Source organism: Saccopteryx leptura, chromosome 2 (assembly GCF_036850995.1).
Source record: "Saccopteryx leptura isolate mSacLep1 chromosome 2, mSacLep1_pri_phased_curated, whole genome shotgun sequence".
Classification (NCBI taxonomy): domain Eukaryota; kingdom Metazoa; phylum Chordata; class Mammalia; order Chiroptera; family Emballonuridae; genus Saccopteryx; species Saccopteryx leptura.
The window spans coordinates 333883647-333900361 of NC_089504.1; the positions used below are offsets into that span (position 1 = coordinate 333883647).

Here is a 16715-nt window from a genome sequence, read left to right on the forward strand (position 1 = left end):
ATTCATGCTAGTAGCTGCTTCTAGACAAAAGGGAAGGGCAAGAGGAAAGGGGAAGGAGAAACTGCATCTTCATCTGTAATGCTTTCTTTCCTTTTTGTGTGTGTGTGTGAGACAGAGAGAGAGAGAGAGAGAGAGAGAGAGAGAGAGAGAGAGAGAGAGAGAGAAGGACAGATAGGGACAAACAGGAAGAAAAGAGATGAGAAGCATCAATTTTTTGTTGCAGCTCCTTAGTTGTTCATTGATGGCTTTCTCATATGTGCCTTGACCTGGGGGCTGCAGCAGAGCAAGAGACCCCTGCTTAAGCCAGTGACCTTGGGCTTCAAGCCAGTGACCTCTGGGCTCAAGCCAGCGACCATGGGGTCATGTCTGTGATCCCACACTCAAGCCAGGGACCCTGTACTCAAGCTGGTGAGCCCGCACTCAAGCCAGCAACCTCGGGGTTTTGACCCTGGGTCCTCTGTGTCCCAGTCCGACGCTCTATCTACTGCGCCACCGCCTGGTCAGGCTGTAATGCTTTATTTTCTTAAAAAGTTCTGCAATCTATCTTCAGAGCTTAGCATCTGTTAATTCGGGGGGGGGGGGGAGGAGGTGAACACACAGAGGTTTGCTACATTATTTTCTAGATATTCTGGTTTTATTTTTTTTTCAAAGATGTAGCAAAGAGATTCAGCTGCGGTGGGGCTTCCTTGGGGCTCTTACCAAAGTGCTAGGCAAAATGGCCTGCCCCTGAGCCCTACCCTGGGCCACTCTGCATTTTACAGACTCTTTTGTGTTCCTCAAGGACCCTAAGAGATGAGACCAGGAGCCTGGAGCAGTCCCAGCACAAACAGAGCCCGAGGAAGCTGGCAATGGGGCCCTGGAAAGCCAGAGGGGAAGTGGGAACTGGGATGCTTGTGGAGAAGCTAAGGTCAGAGCCATGCAGGTCTCAACCTCTAGATAGATCAGACTTTAAAAAAATTTGGGGGGAGGGGTAGGAAGGGGTGGTGTTTGTTTTCTTTTCCAGGGGAAGTACTGGCCCGCTGGTGTCCCAAACTAGAGGGGATGTGCTAGACAGTTGCTTCCTAAATCAAAGTCAAAATCATTGCTATTCTTCTTCTATTTTGTTCAGTAGGATAAAGGCTGATGCCCAGATTGGAACACCACCCTGTCATCCCTCTGCCTAAGGGAGTAGCAAGAGGTGAACCAGAAACAGGAGCCTGCCCTGCGCAGAAGGCATGAATGCAGGGGTCACCACCCATCCCGGGCATTGTCCTCTCCACAGGACGCACCTACAGGGCCCAAGGCCCAGCCTGCCAGGGCTATTAACTGGGAAGTGGATGTTGCTTGGAAACAGCAGCCTGGTACTGGAGTGATCTCATAAAACAAACAGTAGAGATGCTAATTCCCTTCTCTCTGTGATGGATAATCAAATACCCAGAGAGCAGTGGGAAAGAAGCTGCCTCCAGATGCCTGGCCTGCCCTGGCTGCACTCAGGCCCTCCCAAGCCTGCAGGCCCAGAGGCTTCAGATCTGTTTGTGACACCGGAGGAGGGAAGTTGGGAGCACATTCATGACCAGGCCTGTGGAGCTGGGACCAGAATGGGGACCTGGTAACAGGAGGATCCAAGTGACAAAGACAAACAGAGACAGCCTTTCCATTACACTCTGGGGTATGCACCCTCCACCCTCAGGTCTGGCATCACTGCCCTTGTGAGGGCTAAAGAGAAGCTGCCCCAAGCCAATCAGCTCAGGTTCCTGGGGCCAGGCCAGAGTGATGACTGGGTGTTTACCATCCCTGAACTGGGGCGAGTACCCTGGCTGCCAGAACCGGAAGTGGGAAATTCCCTTGCAACAGCACCTTCTAGGATGCCGCTTCCTAATAATATTATTAATAATAACAGTAATAATAACAAGTAATGGTAATGGCTAATTATCGAGTTTTGACTATGTTCCAGGCTCTGTTCCAAGCGTTTTTCAGGTAGTCCTCACAAAAATCCAATGAGGTAAATACTTTTATTATCCTCATTTTTACAGATGAGAGATCCAAGTCACAGAGAGGTTGGGTAAGTTGCCCAAAGTGACAGGTGTGATCTGTGGTAGAATTCGGATTCAAATCCCGCTGTGACCCAGCTCTTGAAGCTGTGCTTTCCTTACAATACTGCAGGTCTCTCAGGACACGGACCTCCCGCCCTGTGATGTTGTGATGTCTCCCTCAGTGCTCTTCCAAGTCTCCCTGGTCCCAGTGTACTCATTCATTCATTCATAAATTCATTCATTCATTCAGCACTGGGCTGGTTCTGGGGGACTAACAATGAAACAAATATAGTCTTCCTTCCCAGAGCCTATGGTTTTGGGAATACAGGCAGTTATAGTGTTCACCAAGAGGATAACCACAGGGGCTGCATTTGAGGGGCTGGGGAAGTCTTCTCTAAAGAGGTCACTTTTTTTTTTTTTTTTGTATTTTTCTGAAGTTGGAAACAGGGAAGCAGTCAGACAGACTCCCGCATGCGCCTGACTGGGATCCACCTGGCACGCCCACCAGGGGCGATGCTCTGTCCATCTGGGGCATTGCTCTGTTGCAACCAGAGCCACTCTAGCGCCTGAGGCAGAGGCCATGGAGCCATCCTCAGCGCCCGGGCCATCTTTGCTCCAGTAGAGCCTTGGCTGCGGGAGGGGTAGAGAGAGACAGAGAGGAACGAGAGGGGGAGGGGTGGAGAAGCAAATGGGAGCTTCTCCTGTGTGCCCTGGCCGGGAATCGAACCTGGGACTCCTGCACGCCAGGCTGACGCTCTACCACTGAGCCAACCAGCCAGGACCATCTAAAGAGGTCACTTCTAAGCTGAGCACCAACCAGGAGAAGCCAGGTCAGATAGGGAAGGACATTTCAGGCAGCTAGAGCCACCAAGAACAGAGAGTGCCTGCAGTGTGAACTAAAACCAGAAAGTTCAGTGTCGAGCACAGAGGGTGGGGGAGGCAGCAGCCAGAGGTCCGGTGTGGGCAGAGGGTGGCATTCAAAGGGTCTCCTAAGCCAGCCCTTGGAGCTGGTCTTTATCTAATGGGCAAGGGGGAGCCACTGAAGGGATACAAGCAGGGAAGAAGTGAGGGCTGGTAGGGGGTTTAGATAACCCTCCTTCTATTCGGTAGAGGTGGGGAGGTGGGCCTGGAGGCAGGAACCACTCACGAGGCTGCGGCAGTAATCCAGGTGAGGGCCTCAGAGCTGGTAGAAGGTGGCCATAAGCATTAAAGAAGTGGACTCTGGGGGATGCAAGAATGAGGGATGAGAAGGTGGAGGAGGATAATGTCAAAGGGGAGTCTAAGGGAGTCACAGATAGATGGAGAATGGGATGGTGGCAGCACCCACTGAGACAGAGATTGGAAGAACTTTAGAAACAATGAGTTCAATTGTTTAGAACATGCAGTTTAAAGTCCTGGGAGTAGTTAAGCAGGAGTTTATTCCAGTGTAAGAAAAGCAGAGGCCTGGCCACTCAACCTGTCCCAGCACTGCAGCAGAGGAGAGGCAATGCTCCCCGGCCCCCCATTCACACCTGAGAGCAATGGCCACTGACGGCCACTCAACCAGTCCCAGCACTGCAGCAGCAGAGGAGAGGCAATGCTCCCCGGCCCCCCATTCACACCTGAGAGCAATGGCCACTGACGGCCATTCAACCAGTCTCACCACTGCAGCAGCAGAGGAGAGGCAATGCTCCCCGGCCCCCCATTCACACCTGAGAGCAATGGTCACTGACGGCCACTCAACCAGTCCCAGCACTGCAGCAGAGGAGAGGCAATGCTCCCCGGCCCCCCATTCACACCTGAGAGCAATGGCCACTGACGGCCATTCAACCAGTCCCAGCACTGCAGCAGAGGAGGAGAGGCAATGCTCCCCGGCCCCCCATTCACACCTGAGAGCAATGGCCACTGACGGCCACTCAACCAGTCCCAGCACTGCAGCAGAGGAGAGGCAATGCTCCCCGGCCCCCCATTCACACCTGAGAGCAATGGCCACTGACGGCCACTCAACCAGTCCCAGCACTGCAGCAGAGGAGAGGCAATGCTCCCCGGCCCCCCATTCACACCTGAGAGCAATGGCCACTGACGGCCACTCAACCAGTCCCAGCACTGCAGCAGCAGAGGAGAGGCAATGCTCCCCGGCCCACCATTCACACCTGAGAGCAATGGCCACTGACGGCCACTCAACCAGTCCCAGCACTGCAGCAGAGGAGAGGCAATGCTCCCCAGCCCCCCATTCACACCTGAGAGCAATGGCCACTGACGGCCACTCAACCAGTCCCAGCACTGCAGCAGAGGAGAGGCAATGCTCCCCGGCCCCCCATTCACACCTGAGAGCAATGGCCACTGACGGCCACTCAACCAGTCCCAGCACTGCAGCAGAGGAGAGGCAATGCTCCCCGGCCCCCCATTCACACCTGAGAGCAATGGCCACTGACGGCCATTCAACCAGTCTCACCACTGCAGCAGCAGAGGAGAGGCAATGCTCCCCGGCCCCCCATTCACACCTGAGAGCAATGGCCACTGACGGCCATTCAACCAGTCTCACCACTGCAGCAGCAGAGGAGAGGCAATGCTCCCCGGCCCCCCATTCACACCTGAGAGCAATGGTCACTGACGGCCACTTAACCAGTCCCAGCACTGCAGCAGAGGAGAGGCAATGCTCCCCGGCCCCCCATTCACACCTGAGAGCAATGGCCACTGACGGCCACTCAACCAGTCCCAGCACTGCAGCAGAGGAGAGGCAATGCTCCCCGGCCCCCCATTCACACCTGAGAGCAATGGCCACTGACGGCCACTCAACCAGTCCCAGCACTGCAGCAGAGGAGAGACAATGCTCCCCGGCCCCCCATTCACACCTGAGAGCAATGGCCACTGACGGCCATTCAACCAGTCTCACCACTGCAGCAGCAGAGGAGAGGCAATGCTCCCCGGCCCCCCATTCACACCTGAGAGCAATGGCCACTGACGGCCATTCAACCAGTCTCACCACTGCAGCAGCAGAGGAGAGGCAATGCTCCCCGGCCCCCCATTCACACCTGAGAGCAATGGCCACTGACGGCCACTCAACCAGTCCCAGCACTGCAGCAGAGGAGAGGCAATGCTCCCCGGCCCCCCATTCACACCTGAGAGCAATGGCCACTGACGGCCACTCAACCAGTCCCAGCACTGCAGCAGCAGAGGAGAGGCAATGCTCCCCGGCCCCCCATTCACACCTGAGAGCAATGGCCACTGACGGCCATTCAACCAGTCTCACCACTGCAGCAGCAGAGGAGAGGCAATGCTCCCCGGCCCCCCATTCACACCTGAGAGCAATGGCCACTGACGGCCACTCAACCAGTCCCAGCACTGCAGCAGAGGAGAGGCAATGCTCCCCGGCCCCCCATTCACACCTGAGAGCAATGGCCACTGACGGCCACTCAACCAGTCCCAGCACTGCAGCAGCAGAGGAGAGGCAATGCTCCCCGGCCCCCCATTCACACCTGAGAGCAATGGCCACTGACGGCCACTCAACCAGTCCCAGCACTGCAGCAGCAGAGGAGAGGCAATGCTCCCCGGCCCCCCATTCACACCTGAGAGCAATGGCCACTGACGGCCACTCAACCAGTCCCAGCACTGCAGCAGAGGAGAGGCAATGCTCCCCGGCCCACCATTCACACCTGAGAGCAATGGCCACTGACGGCCATTCAACCAGTCCCAGCACTGCAGCAGAGGAGAGGCAATGCTCCCCGGCCCCCCATTCACACCTGAGAGCAATGGCCACTGACGGCCATTCAACCAGTCCCAGCACTGCAGCAGCAGAGGAGAGGCAATGCTCCCCGGCCCCCCATTCACACCTGAGAGCAATGGCCACTGACGACCACTCAACCAGTCCCAGCACTGCAGCAGAGGAGAGGCAATGCTCCCCGGCCCCCCATTCACACCTGAGAGCAATGGCCACTGACGGCCATTCAACCAGTCCCAGCACTGCAGCAGAGGAGAGGCAATGCTCCCCGGCCCCCCATTCACACCTGAGAGCAATGGCCACTGACGGCCACTCAACCAGTCCCAGCACTGCAGCAGAGGAGAGGCAATGCTCCCTGGCTCCCCATTCACACCTGAGAGCAATGGCCACTGACGGCCATTCAACCAGTCCCAGCACTGCAGCAGAGGAGAGGCAATGCTCCCTGGCCCCCCATTCACACCTGAGAGCAATGGCCACTGACGGCCACTCAACCAGTCCCAGCACTGCAGCAGAGGAGAGGCAATGCTCCCCGGCCCCCCATTCACACCTGAGAGCAATGGCCACTGACTCCCTGCCCACCTGTTGGGCTAGCAGAAGGTATGGGGGGAAGTGCCCTGGCGAGAGAGCCAGGTGGGGGCCCTGTAGACCTGACCTGAGGGTCCTCAAGGGATTACAGAAGTCCTGGGAACTAAAGACCTCTGTCAGCCATTCCCAACACTGAGCCTCTACATTAATTCTACCCCTTGAGGCCTTTCCCCTTGCCTGCAATGGTGGGAGGGCTAGGCTCTTAGAGCTTTCAGCTCCAGGGTTCTCAAGAGAAGATGGGAAGCTGACAGTCTCCCAACTAACTGCTTCAGAGATCTCAGGTAAGCAGTCCCTGCCCGTCCACCCGGCACACGCCCCTCGGTCAGCTGAGGGAGAAGGGACCTGAAACCCAGCAGGGGAGAGACACAGTGCCCTGCCAGGAGTCCCTAGGCATGTACACTCCAGCATCCCTAGAACACTCTAGGCTTCACGGTGAGGCCAGGAGTCGAGGCACTTGGCCCAGGTTCCCCGTAATGCAGAGGCCCAGGCTTTCCTCCACGACTCGGAAAGCTTCAAGGAGACTGGGAGGGCTGGGGCGGACTGGTCCTCACCCACACCAGCAGCTCCACTGAGGCCCTGAGTAAGGACCCTCTCTCCGCGGAACACTTACCAGCTTCTGGAAGAGGTGGCCCATGGTGACCTGGCTGTCCCACTGCTGCACCTTAGGGCAGAGGTTGTCATAGAACTCCTTGTGGATTTCGTAGATGTCCTGGATTTTGTAGAAGATGGTCTCGATCTGCTGGATGGTGAGCACAGGCTGGGAGGTGGTGGCGGTGGCCTTCAGGGGCTTCATGGGCTGGGAGAGAGGAAGAACGAGAGAGAGGGCAAACCACCCAGCGTGTCAGCAGGCCCAGGGCCCTGCTCCGCCCTTCCTGCCGCCCGAGGTCTGCCTAGGCAAGGCCACGAATGGCAAAGCACCTGATGTGTGGTTCCTATTAAGTAGCTGCTGTCACAGGCCCCAACATGTGCAACTGGACGGAGAAGGAAGCTGACAGCCAGAGCCTGGTCCAGCAGCACTGCCAGGCCCACGGAGCGGCTCCAGGACACATTTCCCTTACCCTCGTCCCCTGAAGAGGGCCCAGCCTAAGGACCCAGCCTCCAGTCTGCACTACGTTTGCTTTATGGTGTAATAGGATCCCGTCTCTTTGGCACAATGGCCTTATGCTCTCCAATATAAGCTCTCCTGTAGCACTTCAGTGGCAGGGACTAAGGACCAAAACATGATTCTAGGACTTGGGAGTAGAGTCTTGAAGAGACTCAAGATCAGTCTCAGCTGCGGTGATATTTCAAGTTCCCATCACTTAGGTTAGAGAGTGCGAATGGGTGGTACACATGTAAAACCATCCTACTTCCTGTGCCTGTGGCAACCATCGCTAAGGGATCGCCATCATCTTTCTCACTGGGCCTGGCTGTAGTCTCGGCTCTTTCTCAGTGCCAAGGTTGACATGCAAGATGAAACCTGCCTGTTATCTCTGTTGCCTACACCAAGAGCCCCATGGCCTGATGGTGGAGCGGGTGAGCTGACAGGCAGTACCTCAGGACCAGCCCCCAGCACTAGCTGGGGGCTGAAGCCATCACCTGAGGCCCAGCAATAGGACTGTGGGATAATGGGGCCTGGGTGCATTTTCTTCAGTGTGATTTTCTGTATTTTCTAAATCACCTTTCATCAGTGAACACTAAGTTTACAATGGGGGGGGGGGAGGTATTAAAATTCATAGCTGAAACAAAAACACTGATGCTAAAGGATCAAGAGTCCCTCTTTGGTTAACCCTCCTCTAGCCCAAAGCCCTCCAAGGGGCCCGGACTGCACTCCAAAGGCCTTCCAGGAAACAGGATCTGGATACCTGCCACCAGAGAAGGCAAAGGAGGGGAGGGCGTATTTACCTAGAAGACGGAAGCCTGAGTCAGACATGGGTGACGTGTGGAAAGAGGCCTCTGACTTAGTCTGGGTCACTCGGGAGACCCAGGGACAGCAAGAGCTCACGGGGGCAGGTATGGACTCACCGGAGCTGTTCCCCACTGTGTCCGAGGGTCAACTTTTCAACAAGAAAGCGTTCTAGCATGAAATGGGCAACTCCTGCAGGACTGGAAGGAACACCTGCACCGACGGAGACCGACGCTATCACTGACTCACTCTAAGAGATGCCCACCGGCCGAGCTGGCCACAGCAGCCACAGTCCTCAGCAAGCTGTATTCCACCCTCCCATCTGTCTCACTCTGAGGGTGGCAGAGCCCATGTTTGTCCACAAGAGGAAGTCCTATCTACTCAACCACCCAGACAGTTCTCTAACTTCTGGCTCCCTTGCTCTCCCAGCTCTAAAAAAGTCCAGATGTGGTGAAAAAAGCAAGAAAAAGCAGAAGCCCTCCTCTGACCTTCTCAGCGCTGAAACCAACAAACTCGTAATGTCCAGCTTTTTGCTAAGGAAGTTCGCCCTGGATGGTGCAGGCCAGGCAGTGTGGTTTTGAGTCCCAGCTTAATAGCTCTGGGCAAGTCACTCAGCATCTCTGGGCTTTAGCAGCCTCATTTGTAAAACTGGAATAGTATTATCTTCTCAAGAACGCTGATGGGAAGACTGACCAGGTGGGGGGGCGCAGTGGATAGAGCATCAGACAAGGATGCAGAGGACTCAGGTTCGGAACCCTAAGGTTGCCAGCTTGAGCACGGGCTCATCAGCTTGAGCACAGGGCCCCTGCCTTGAGGGATCATGGACAAGACCTCATGGTCGCTGGCTTGAAGCCCAAGGTCCTGGCTTGCACCCAAAGTCACTGGCTTGAGCAAGAGGTCACTGGCTCTACTGTAGCCCCCCAGTCAAGGCACATATGAGAAAGCAATCAATGAACAACTAAGGTACCGCAACAAAGAATTGATGCTTCTCATCTCTCTCCCTTCTTGTCCGTCCCTCTCTCTGTCCCTCTCTATCTCTGTCTCTCTCTCTCTCTCTCTCTCTCTCTCACAAACACACACACACACACACACACACACACACACACACACACACACACACACACAACACTGATGGGAAGATTAAAAGCCAAGCCATTATTTATATAAAATACTGAGTACACACCTGGTACACAGAAGGCAATCAAAACCATTAGCTGCTACGATTATTACTACTCACCCCCCAAAATAATGTACTAAGTGCCTAATAACTCAAAGCTAGACTGGGAGGGAGGAGTTCGGAGGGGTGGTGTTCTGTGATTCACAAATCATGGCCCCCAGGGAGCCTCCCATCCAGTAGGGGAGACAGACTAGACCCAAGGCAATAATCAAACACATGCAAGGAGGGGAGGAGGAAGGGGACGTCCTGAGACAGGTGCTGACAGGGACATTTACCCTGAAATGGAAGCATGAGGGCAAAGGGGACAGCATTCCAGGCAGACTTCCTCAACGCCCAGTCCTGAGGCAGGGCAGGGTTGGGAAGAGAGGAGCTGGAATCAAGCCAGGAGCCTGTGCGCAGTGGGCAGGGGGGAGGAGAGGGACCTAAAGCCGGCTGGAGGGAGGGTGGCTGCCAGATCCTGCCGGGGAAGGAATGCGGGTTTTAAGCCCAAGCAATGACCTGGTTTCCCCTGGAGGGATTTAAGTAGGGGAGTGATGGGGTCCAGTTTTCTTTTTCAGGAGATTATTTTTATGACTCACGACCCTTGCTCTGTAGAATGTTATACTCTATTTGGGTAAACTAGACCAACACAAATGAAACACTTTAGTGGACAAGGCAAGGTAGGGTACTACCCAACTTGGACTGTAAATTACAACAAACTTGGTTTCAAGGTTGGGCTGGTGCAAGTGGGAGGGCTTCATAGAAGAGGTGACAGGAAGAAGCCTTGAAGGTTGGGAAGATCTGAGCAAGTGGAGGCATGGGGCCTGGGCAAGCATTCCCGGCAGGAAAAGAGAAGAAACCAGGAGCCAGGAAAAAAGGAATACTGTTCTCCCAACCCCAGATGGGTGGCCAAGCTCAGCTTCATGGCTCCCAGCACTCCATGAAGTATACAGAACTGCCTCTTTGGATCACTGTCATAATTTATCTTTACTGCTTCTACCCAGGAGCCAACGGAGGGTCCAAGTCACCACAAAGTCCTAGAACCACTCATTCCTGTCTCTGCCATGGCGCAATCTCCACCTAGGAGGGAGGGAAGGAAACAGGGAGAGAGCAGTCCTGGGAAGGCAAAACAGTCAGGATTTCTCAGCCGCCGCTGGGGAAGCACTCATGTGCCACCTACGCAGGGACAAGGCCCCCCTGCTCTGCTTCCTCCTAAACTCCCCACTCTGCCCACAAAAGGGGAAGAAATGGGTGCTCAGCAGCAGCAGGTCACACGGACAGGGCCTGCACTTGGCCATAAGATGGTTCTCAGGACAAGGCTGGGGACCTATGGTCTCAGCCCAGATTTCACTCGGGGGGAGGGGAAAGCGCTGGGTGTGTGCCACTGGTTGGCCGGAGACCCTGGAAGGCAGCTGTTTTTATCTGGTGCAGCAGCTCCGAATGCAGAATGCAGGCCTCAGGTGGTTTGGGTGAAAGGCACAAGACAAGCCAGCAGTGCTCCTCTGCCAGACGCTGCCCTGCCGGCTGCCTCCTCCGTCCCCCAGCGAGGGCAAGGGCAGGGGCTCTCCGTGTTGTTAAGGGAGAAAGGGACTCTTAAAGAGGATCCCCAAGGGACCTCAGAGTCAACCCTGGTTCTCGATTTTCCATCAAGTGCTTCTCAGGAAGACAGGCCAGGTGGTTCTAACTCCTAGTGGGACTTCACACAGCCATTTGTCTGCTCTGTCCTCCACCAACTTGCCTTTTGAAACAAGGGAAAGAAATTGGCCCACTTCCTATTCCAGAAAGCCTGGAGGCTGCTGGCAAGGCCAGTTTAATAACTGTTACCTCAACCTCTTGCTCCCTGGGCCGGAGGGTATCATTAACCCATTTCACAGCTAAGGAACCTGAGCAATGGGCACAGGAACTACACAGCAAACTGCCAGAACGAGAGTGTGAGACAGGAGGGCCAGACTGGGCCTGGAGGTGCGAGGTGCTGCAGGTGGTGCTGCAGACAGAGGCAGGACCCCAGCCATCACTCAGTGTGTGTGTGTGGGGGGGGGGTGGTGGTGGTGGCGCAGAACTACGTGATCTGGGTTTTTTTCCCTTCCTCCACCCCCATCTCAGACCCACTCCACTTGTAATTTGCGCCCACCAGGAACCTGGAGGATTACAGACGACCAAGCCTCCAACATGGGGCCGGATGAGAGGCTCCTGTGTGGGATCCCTGCCTGTGCCTGTGTGTGTACACAGTCACAGGTACACACACCTAGCTGCTGGCGTATCAGGAAGTGTTAAACTGAGAACAAACACTTTAGGAGCAGAGCTGTGGGAGTGGGGGTGGGGTGATGAGAGGATCTGGGCGGGGGAGAAAGGAGCTAGAAGAGGAAGACTGATGTCCTTCTCCCCTGAGCCCCTTTGTCAGGTCACCCCAAAAAGCAAAGGGCTTACTACTAGGTAGCTGAGAGGGAAGGGCTACCAACTCCAGGAGAAGGTGGAGAGGGCTTGATTCCTCATCTCTGAGGCTCACCACCTGAGGTGGTGATGTGAGGGTCCCACCCCCCTTCCTGGAGCCCCGTGGCCACAGATCAGGCCCCCAGCTGGCCCTTCCCTCCCTCTCTTGCTCACTCAAGAAAGAACCAATCAAGGGCTCGGGATGAGCGAACTGCGGGGAGAGGAGGGGCCCCAGCCTCACAGTTTTTGCCTTTGGGGTATGAGCTGTTAGAAAAGCAAGGCTGGGAGGCACTGTCTTGGCCCTTAAATCTGTCATCTTTGCCTGGACAAACGGAAACTCAAGTTAGGCCCAATGACAGATTAGAACCGCAAACTGGAATCCAAGAGTGGCAGCTTCTCCGGAGAACCTGGCCTCCCCTTCCCTCGGGGAAAGGGTGTGTTGACAGAGACAAACAGGCCCGAACCTGCATTCTCCCCTAGCAATGGAGAAAATAGTAGGATCAGCTAACACTAGCTCTTTTCTAAGAGCTTCCCGTACAAACTCATAGAATGCTCGCAGCAACCCCTTGAACAGAGATAAGTCTTCAATGTCTTCGATAGGTTCTGTGACTCTTAAGTGAAACCTATTTTTACCGTAGGCTCATTAATATAAACCAGAGTTAAGTTTCTAGGGCATCTCATCAACATTATAATAAGGACCTGCCTTACTGATATTAATGTTCCCGGTTTGCAGATGGAGAAAATGAGGCATGTAGGTTTATTAACCTGCGGAAGGCCTAGAGCTAGTAAGTACTCAATGGGGGATTCAAAGACCAGTCCCTCTTCCTTTGTTTGAACTCCTTTTGACTATGCATCCTTTTGGTAATGACAACCACACCCTCTAATCTTGGTTTGTCTTTCTCATTTGTGTCTCAATGCTGGTTCAACCCACTAATAATTGAGACTCAGTTTGTAAATCAATGCAATAAGTCTACGATTAGTAGCAGAGTGGAGTTTTACCCTAGTTCTGGCCCCAGACCAGAGTCTTTGTTTACCTGCCATACTGTCCCTCATCTGGAAACATTACCATGCATTCCAATAAACTCCGGGTGAGATTTACCACAAACTAGTCCAGTGCATATGCAAATTTCAATAGTGATTCCTTGGCTAATAAATGTTGAGTCCCCTGGAACACTGGGTGACATCTCATAAGTACATAAATGTGTATTTAACAATTCTTTTAATGAGTTTCTGCTGACCTGTGTCTACATTTCTTATTCCTTCTTTTTCTTTTTTTTTCTGAGACTGCAAAACACCTGTGAAGAGAACTTTATGTGCCACAACCACTCTGCATAATCTCCAGACACATCTAATAAACACTTTCTTCAAAGGCAGAAATATCTTACATCTGTGTAGTACTTCTGCCTTTTAAAAATATTTTATCAGTATCTCCCCACCCCAGTCTGATTCTCACAACAATGCCTCCGTCTTGGAGAGGAAACTGAGGCACCTGCACAAAGCTCTGGGGTTGGTCCAACCCAGGGGTAGTCAACCTTTTCATACCTACCGCCCACTTTTGTATCTCTGTTAGTAGTAAAATTTTCTAACCGCCCACCAGTTCCACAGTAATGATTTATAAAGTAGGGGAGTAACTTTACTTTATAAAATTTATAAAGCAGAGTTACAGCAAGTTAAAGCATATAATAATAATTACTTACCAAGTACTTTATGTCGGATTTTCGCTAAGTTTGGCAGAATAAATCTTTATAAAACAACTTACTATAGTTAAATCTATCTTTTTATTTATACTTTGGTTACTCTGCTACCGCCCACCATGAAAGCTGGAACGCCCACTAGTGGGCGGTAGGGGCCAGGTTGACCAGCACTGGTAATGCCTCCGAGCTGTGGCGTGGCTCAAAATGGCACAGAGAGCCCTCCACCTCACATTACCTGCACGGGGCCTTGGGATGGCGCAAATGGTTCACTATTGCAGGAAGAAGGAAAGACCGGGACCAGCAATGACAGAGGTCTCAACAGACAGAGAGAGACTTCCAGAGAACAGTGCAGAAGCGGTGGGTGGACTGCCGCCTGGACAGATGGATGAGTAATGCCTGTGCCACGGTCATGGGTGATGGAGTTGTCTGTCACCCCCGATCTAATTGTGCTTCTCCTGCCTTTCCCAGAGCAAGTAATGGAGAGTGGGGGCTGAGAGGCACAGGCCCTTTCTGGCAATGAGCCCGGCTGCTTGATGCCAAGCCATAAGCAGAGCAGGGCCACAGCCTCTGTCCTCAGAGAAGGATTGGTTCAGGTCGTCCTTCCTTTCCAACTCCAAAAGTAGTTTAGGAGCATGACTCTGCCCAGCTGTGGGACCAGAAAGTCCCAGAGCATATACTCACCAGCAACAGGGCTTCCAGCTGGTTAATGTAGATCTCTTCACTGGCCAGGAACCCTGAGAGAACCAGCTTCCTCATCTCCAGGCCTTTCCCTGCTTCTACCTGTACAAGACAAACCAAAAGCCAATAGCTCGTGAGAAAGGAGGCCAGAATCCTGAGTGGTCTGGGTTGGTTTGGGTTTTTTTGCCTTTTATCTCTTCTTTAACTAATGCTTGCAGGAGATAAATGCCAAATATACTTATTACAGAAAATCTTGCAAATACAAAAAAAAAAAAAGGGGGGAAAGCAATCACCCATATTCCTATGCTAATATCTTGTTTTGTTTCTCTCATCCTTTTCTCCACATTTCTGTATTTGATACCCATCCATCCATACATCCAGCTAGCCAATCTTATAATAATGAGCAAGATAACAAAGAACCTGGCCTCATGTGTGTGGAGGAGGCAGTTTAATGGAGATACAGTTAAGAAGGGAAATCGGAGTCCTGACAGGCAGGGCATGGCTGTATGAGAGGTCACAGCAGGGGCAGGAGGAGAATCCCAGAGGAAGTGATCTATAAACTGAGAGTCAAGGTAGAAAAAAATAGGATGAAAGTGGCCATGGGGCCCTAGCCAGTTGGCCTAGCATGTGGATGTCCAGGGTTCAACTCCCAGTTAAGGCACACAGAAGAAGCAACCATCTGCTCCTGTACCCCTCCCCTTCCCCCCTCCTCTCTCTCTTCTCCTCCCACAGCCATGACTCGATTGGTTCCAGGGAGTTGGCCCTGGGTGCTGAGGATGGCTCCATGGAGCCTCCTGCTTCAAGCACTAAAAATAGCTCGGTTAATAACATTAGACGGAGTGAAATAAGTAAATCAGAAAAAAACAAGGACTGCATGATTCCATACATTGGTGGGACATAAAAATGAGACTAAGAGACACGGACAAGAGTGTGGTGGTTACGGGAAGGGGGGGGAGGGAGGGAGAGGGGGAGGGGCACAAAGAAAACTAGATAGAAGGTGACGGAGGACAATCTGACTTTGGGTGATGGGTATGCAACATAATTGAATGACAAGATAACCTGGACATGTTTTTTTTGAATATATGTACCCTGATTTATTGATGTCACCCCATTAAAATTAATAAAAATTTATTTATAAAAAAAAATAGCTCGGTTGCTGAGCAACGGCCCCAAGGAGCATAGGGGGCTTGCTTGGTGGATCCAGGTAGAGGCATATGTGGGAGTCTGTCTCTCTCTCTCTCCCCTCCTCTCACAAAAATAAAAGTGGCCATGAGAACCCCAGCCCTGTGGCCTTTTAGCTACACTTCCAACTGTATTTTCCTGTCGCCAGGGTCCAAAATCACAACGAAAGGTACTAGCTGTGCAGCCCTCAACCTTGACCTTGCACTCCCCCATCACTTCCTGTCTGCCTCATTTTGTAGGGCACTGACCCCAAGTGGCCTACTCCTCCTCTCATCTTCTCCCTATGGCGGAGATCATGCCTCATTTGGCTTTGAATGCCCATCTTGCTAATCTCTTACCATGACTTTCCCTTCCGTTCCACTCCTTCCTTCTGCTGGGGTCAAGGCCCACAACATCCCAACCTGCCGGCTGATTCTTCTCACTGATCTCTGCTGCTCTCTCCTCCCCCCACTCCACACACCAGAGCCAGACCCAAGCTTCCGAGTAGGCCAACTTACACCTGATGCTTGTTAAGGACTTAATAGTAACACTGCAAACTGTCATTATTTGGGGATTCAGTTAGGTTACTTGTTCACTTATTTATTCAGTCCACAAATACTTACTGAATGCCCACCAGACCCTGTAGGTACAATAGGAAAGAAACATACAGTAGTCTCTCCCTACTCATATGTGGTTTATGATCTAGTGGAAGAAAAAGACATAAAATAACAACAAAAAACAAGTAAATACAAATATAAACTGTGACATGGGGCCCAGTTTATTTACTTAAAGACCTTCAGTGGCTCCTTGTGCCTCTCCCTACCCTTCTCATCTCCCCACAGCCAACAGATCTCTCTGTCTTCCCAACACGCCAGGAGTGTCTGAGCCTCCGGACGTTGGTCATCCCTGCTGCCTCAGATGCCTTCTCCTACCCTGGCTCTTCTCCTGTCTGAATGCCACTTCTCCTCGAAGGCACAGCCGAAGTCTCAGGCCTGCAGCGTCAGCTGGCATGTTGGGAGTCGTCTGTGGCTCTGACCCTAGAACCTGATGGGTACCCTGTCTTATTACCTGCCCACTGACTTTGTTGGGCTTTTGAAGTACCTGTATTCCACACCTGGGCACTTCCCTGGAGCCCAGCACCATGTGATACCCCTAACGAGTGGGCACCTAATATTTATTAAGGCTTGTAAGTCCTTCCCACTCTCTCACTTGGCCTTCAAATGCCTCACTGAGGTGGGTGCTATACTTTTTCGTTATACAAATGGAAACAAGACTTAAAAGACCCAAGGTGGCCTCCCTGCATATCACATAAACCCTGCTGCTGACAAATGTGAACCCTCCCTCCGTGTTGGGGGCTAGCGCTCCCCTGATGCACCCCATTCCCCTCCTATTCCCAGCCAACCTAGGATTTGTC

At 52.8% G+C, this 16715-nt stretch overlaps 1 protein-coding gene across 4 annotated transcripts in view; it reads right to left on the reverse strand.

Annotated features, from left to right (window-relative positions):
- Positions 1-16715, reverse strand: part of ABR (ABR activator of RhoGEF and GTPase) — a 199776-nt gene that overhangs the window by 66414 nt on the left and 116647 nt on the right. For 2 of the 4 annotated variants that reach the window (XM_066363591.1, XM_066363592.1), the window contains exons 3-4: positions 14144-14238; positions 6908-7093 (exon numbers count right to left, since the gene is read on the reverse strand). In XM_066363591.1, coding sequence (XP_066219688.1) covers positions 6908-7093; positions 14144-14238 — 281 coding nt within the window. Of the gene's footprint in view, positions 1-6907; positions 7094-14143; positions 14243-16715 lie in introns of all 4 variants that reach the window. The other 2 variants (XM_066363595.1, XM_066363593.1) reach the window with 1 other exon arrangement.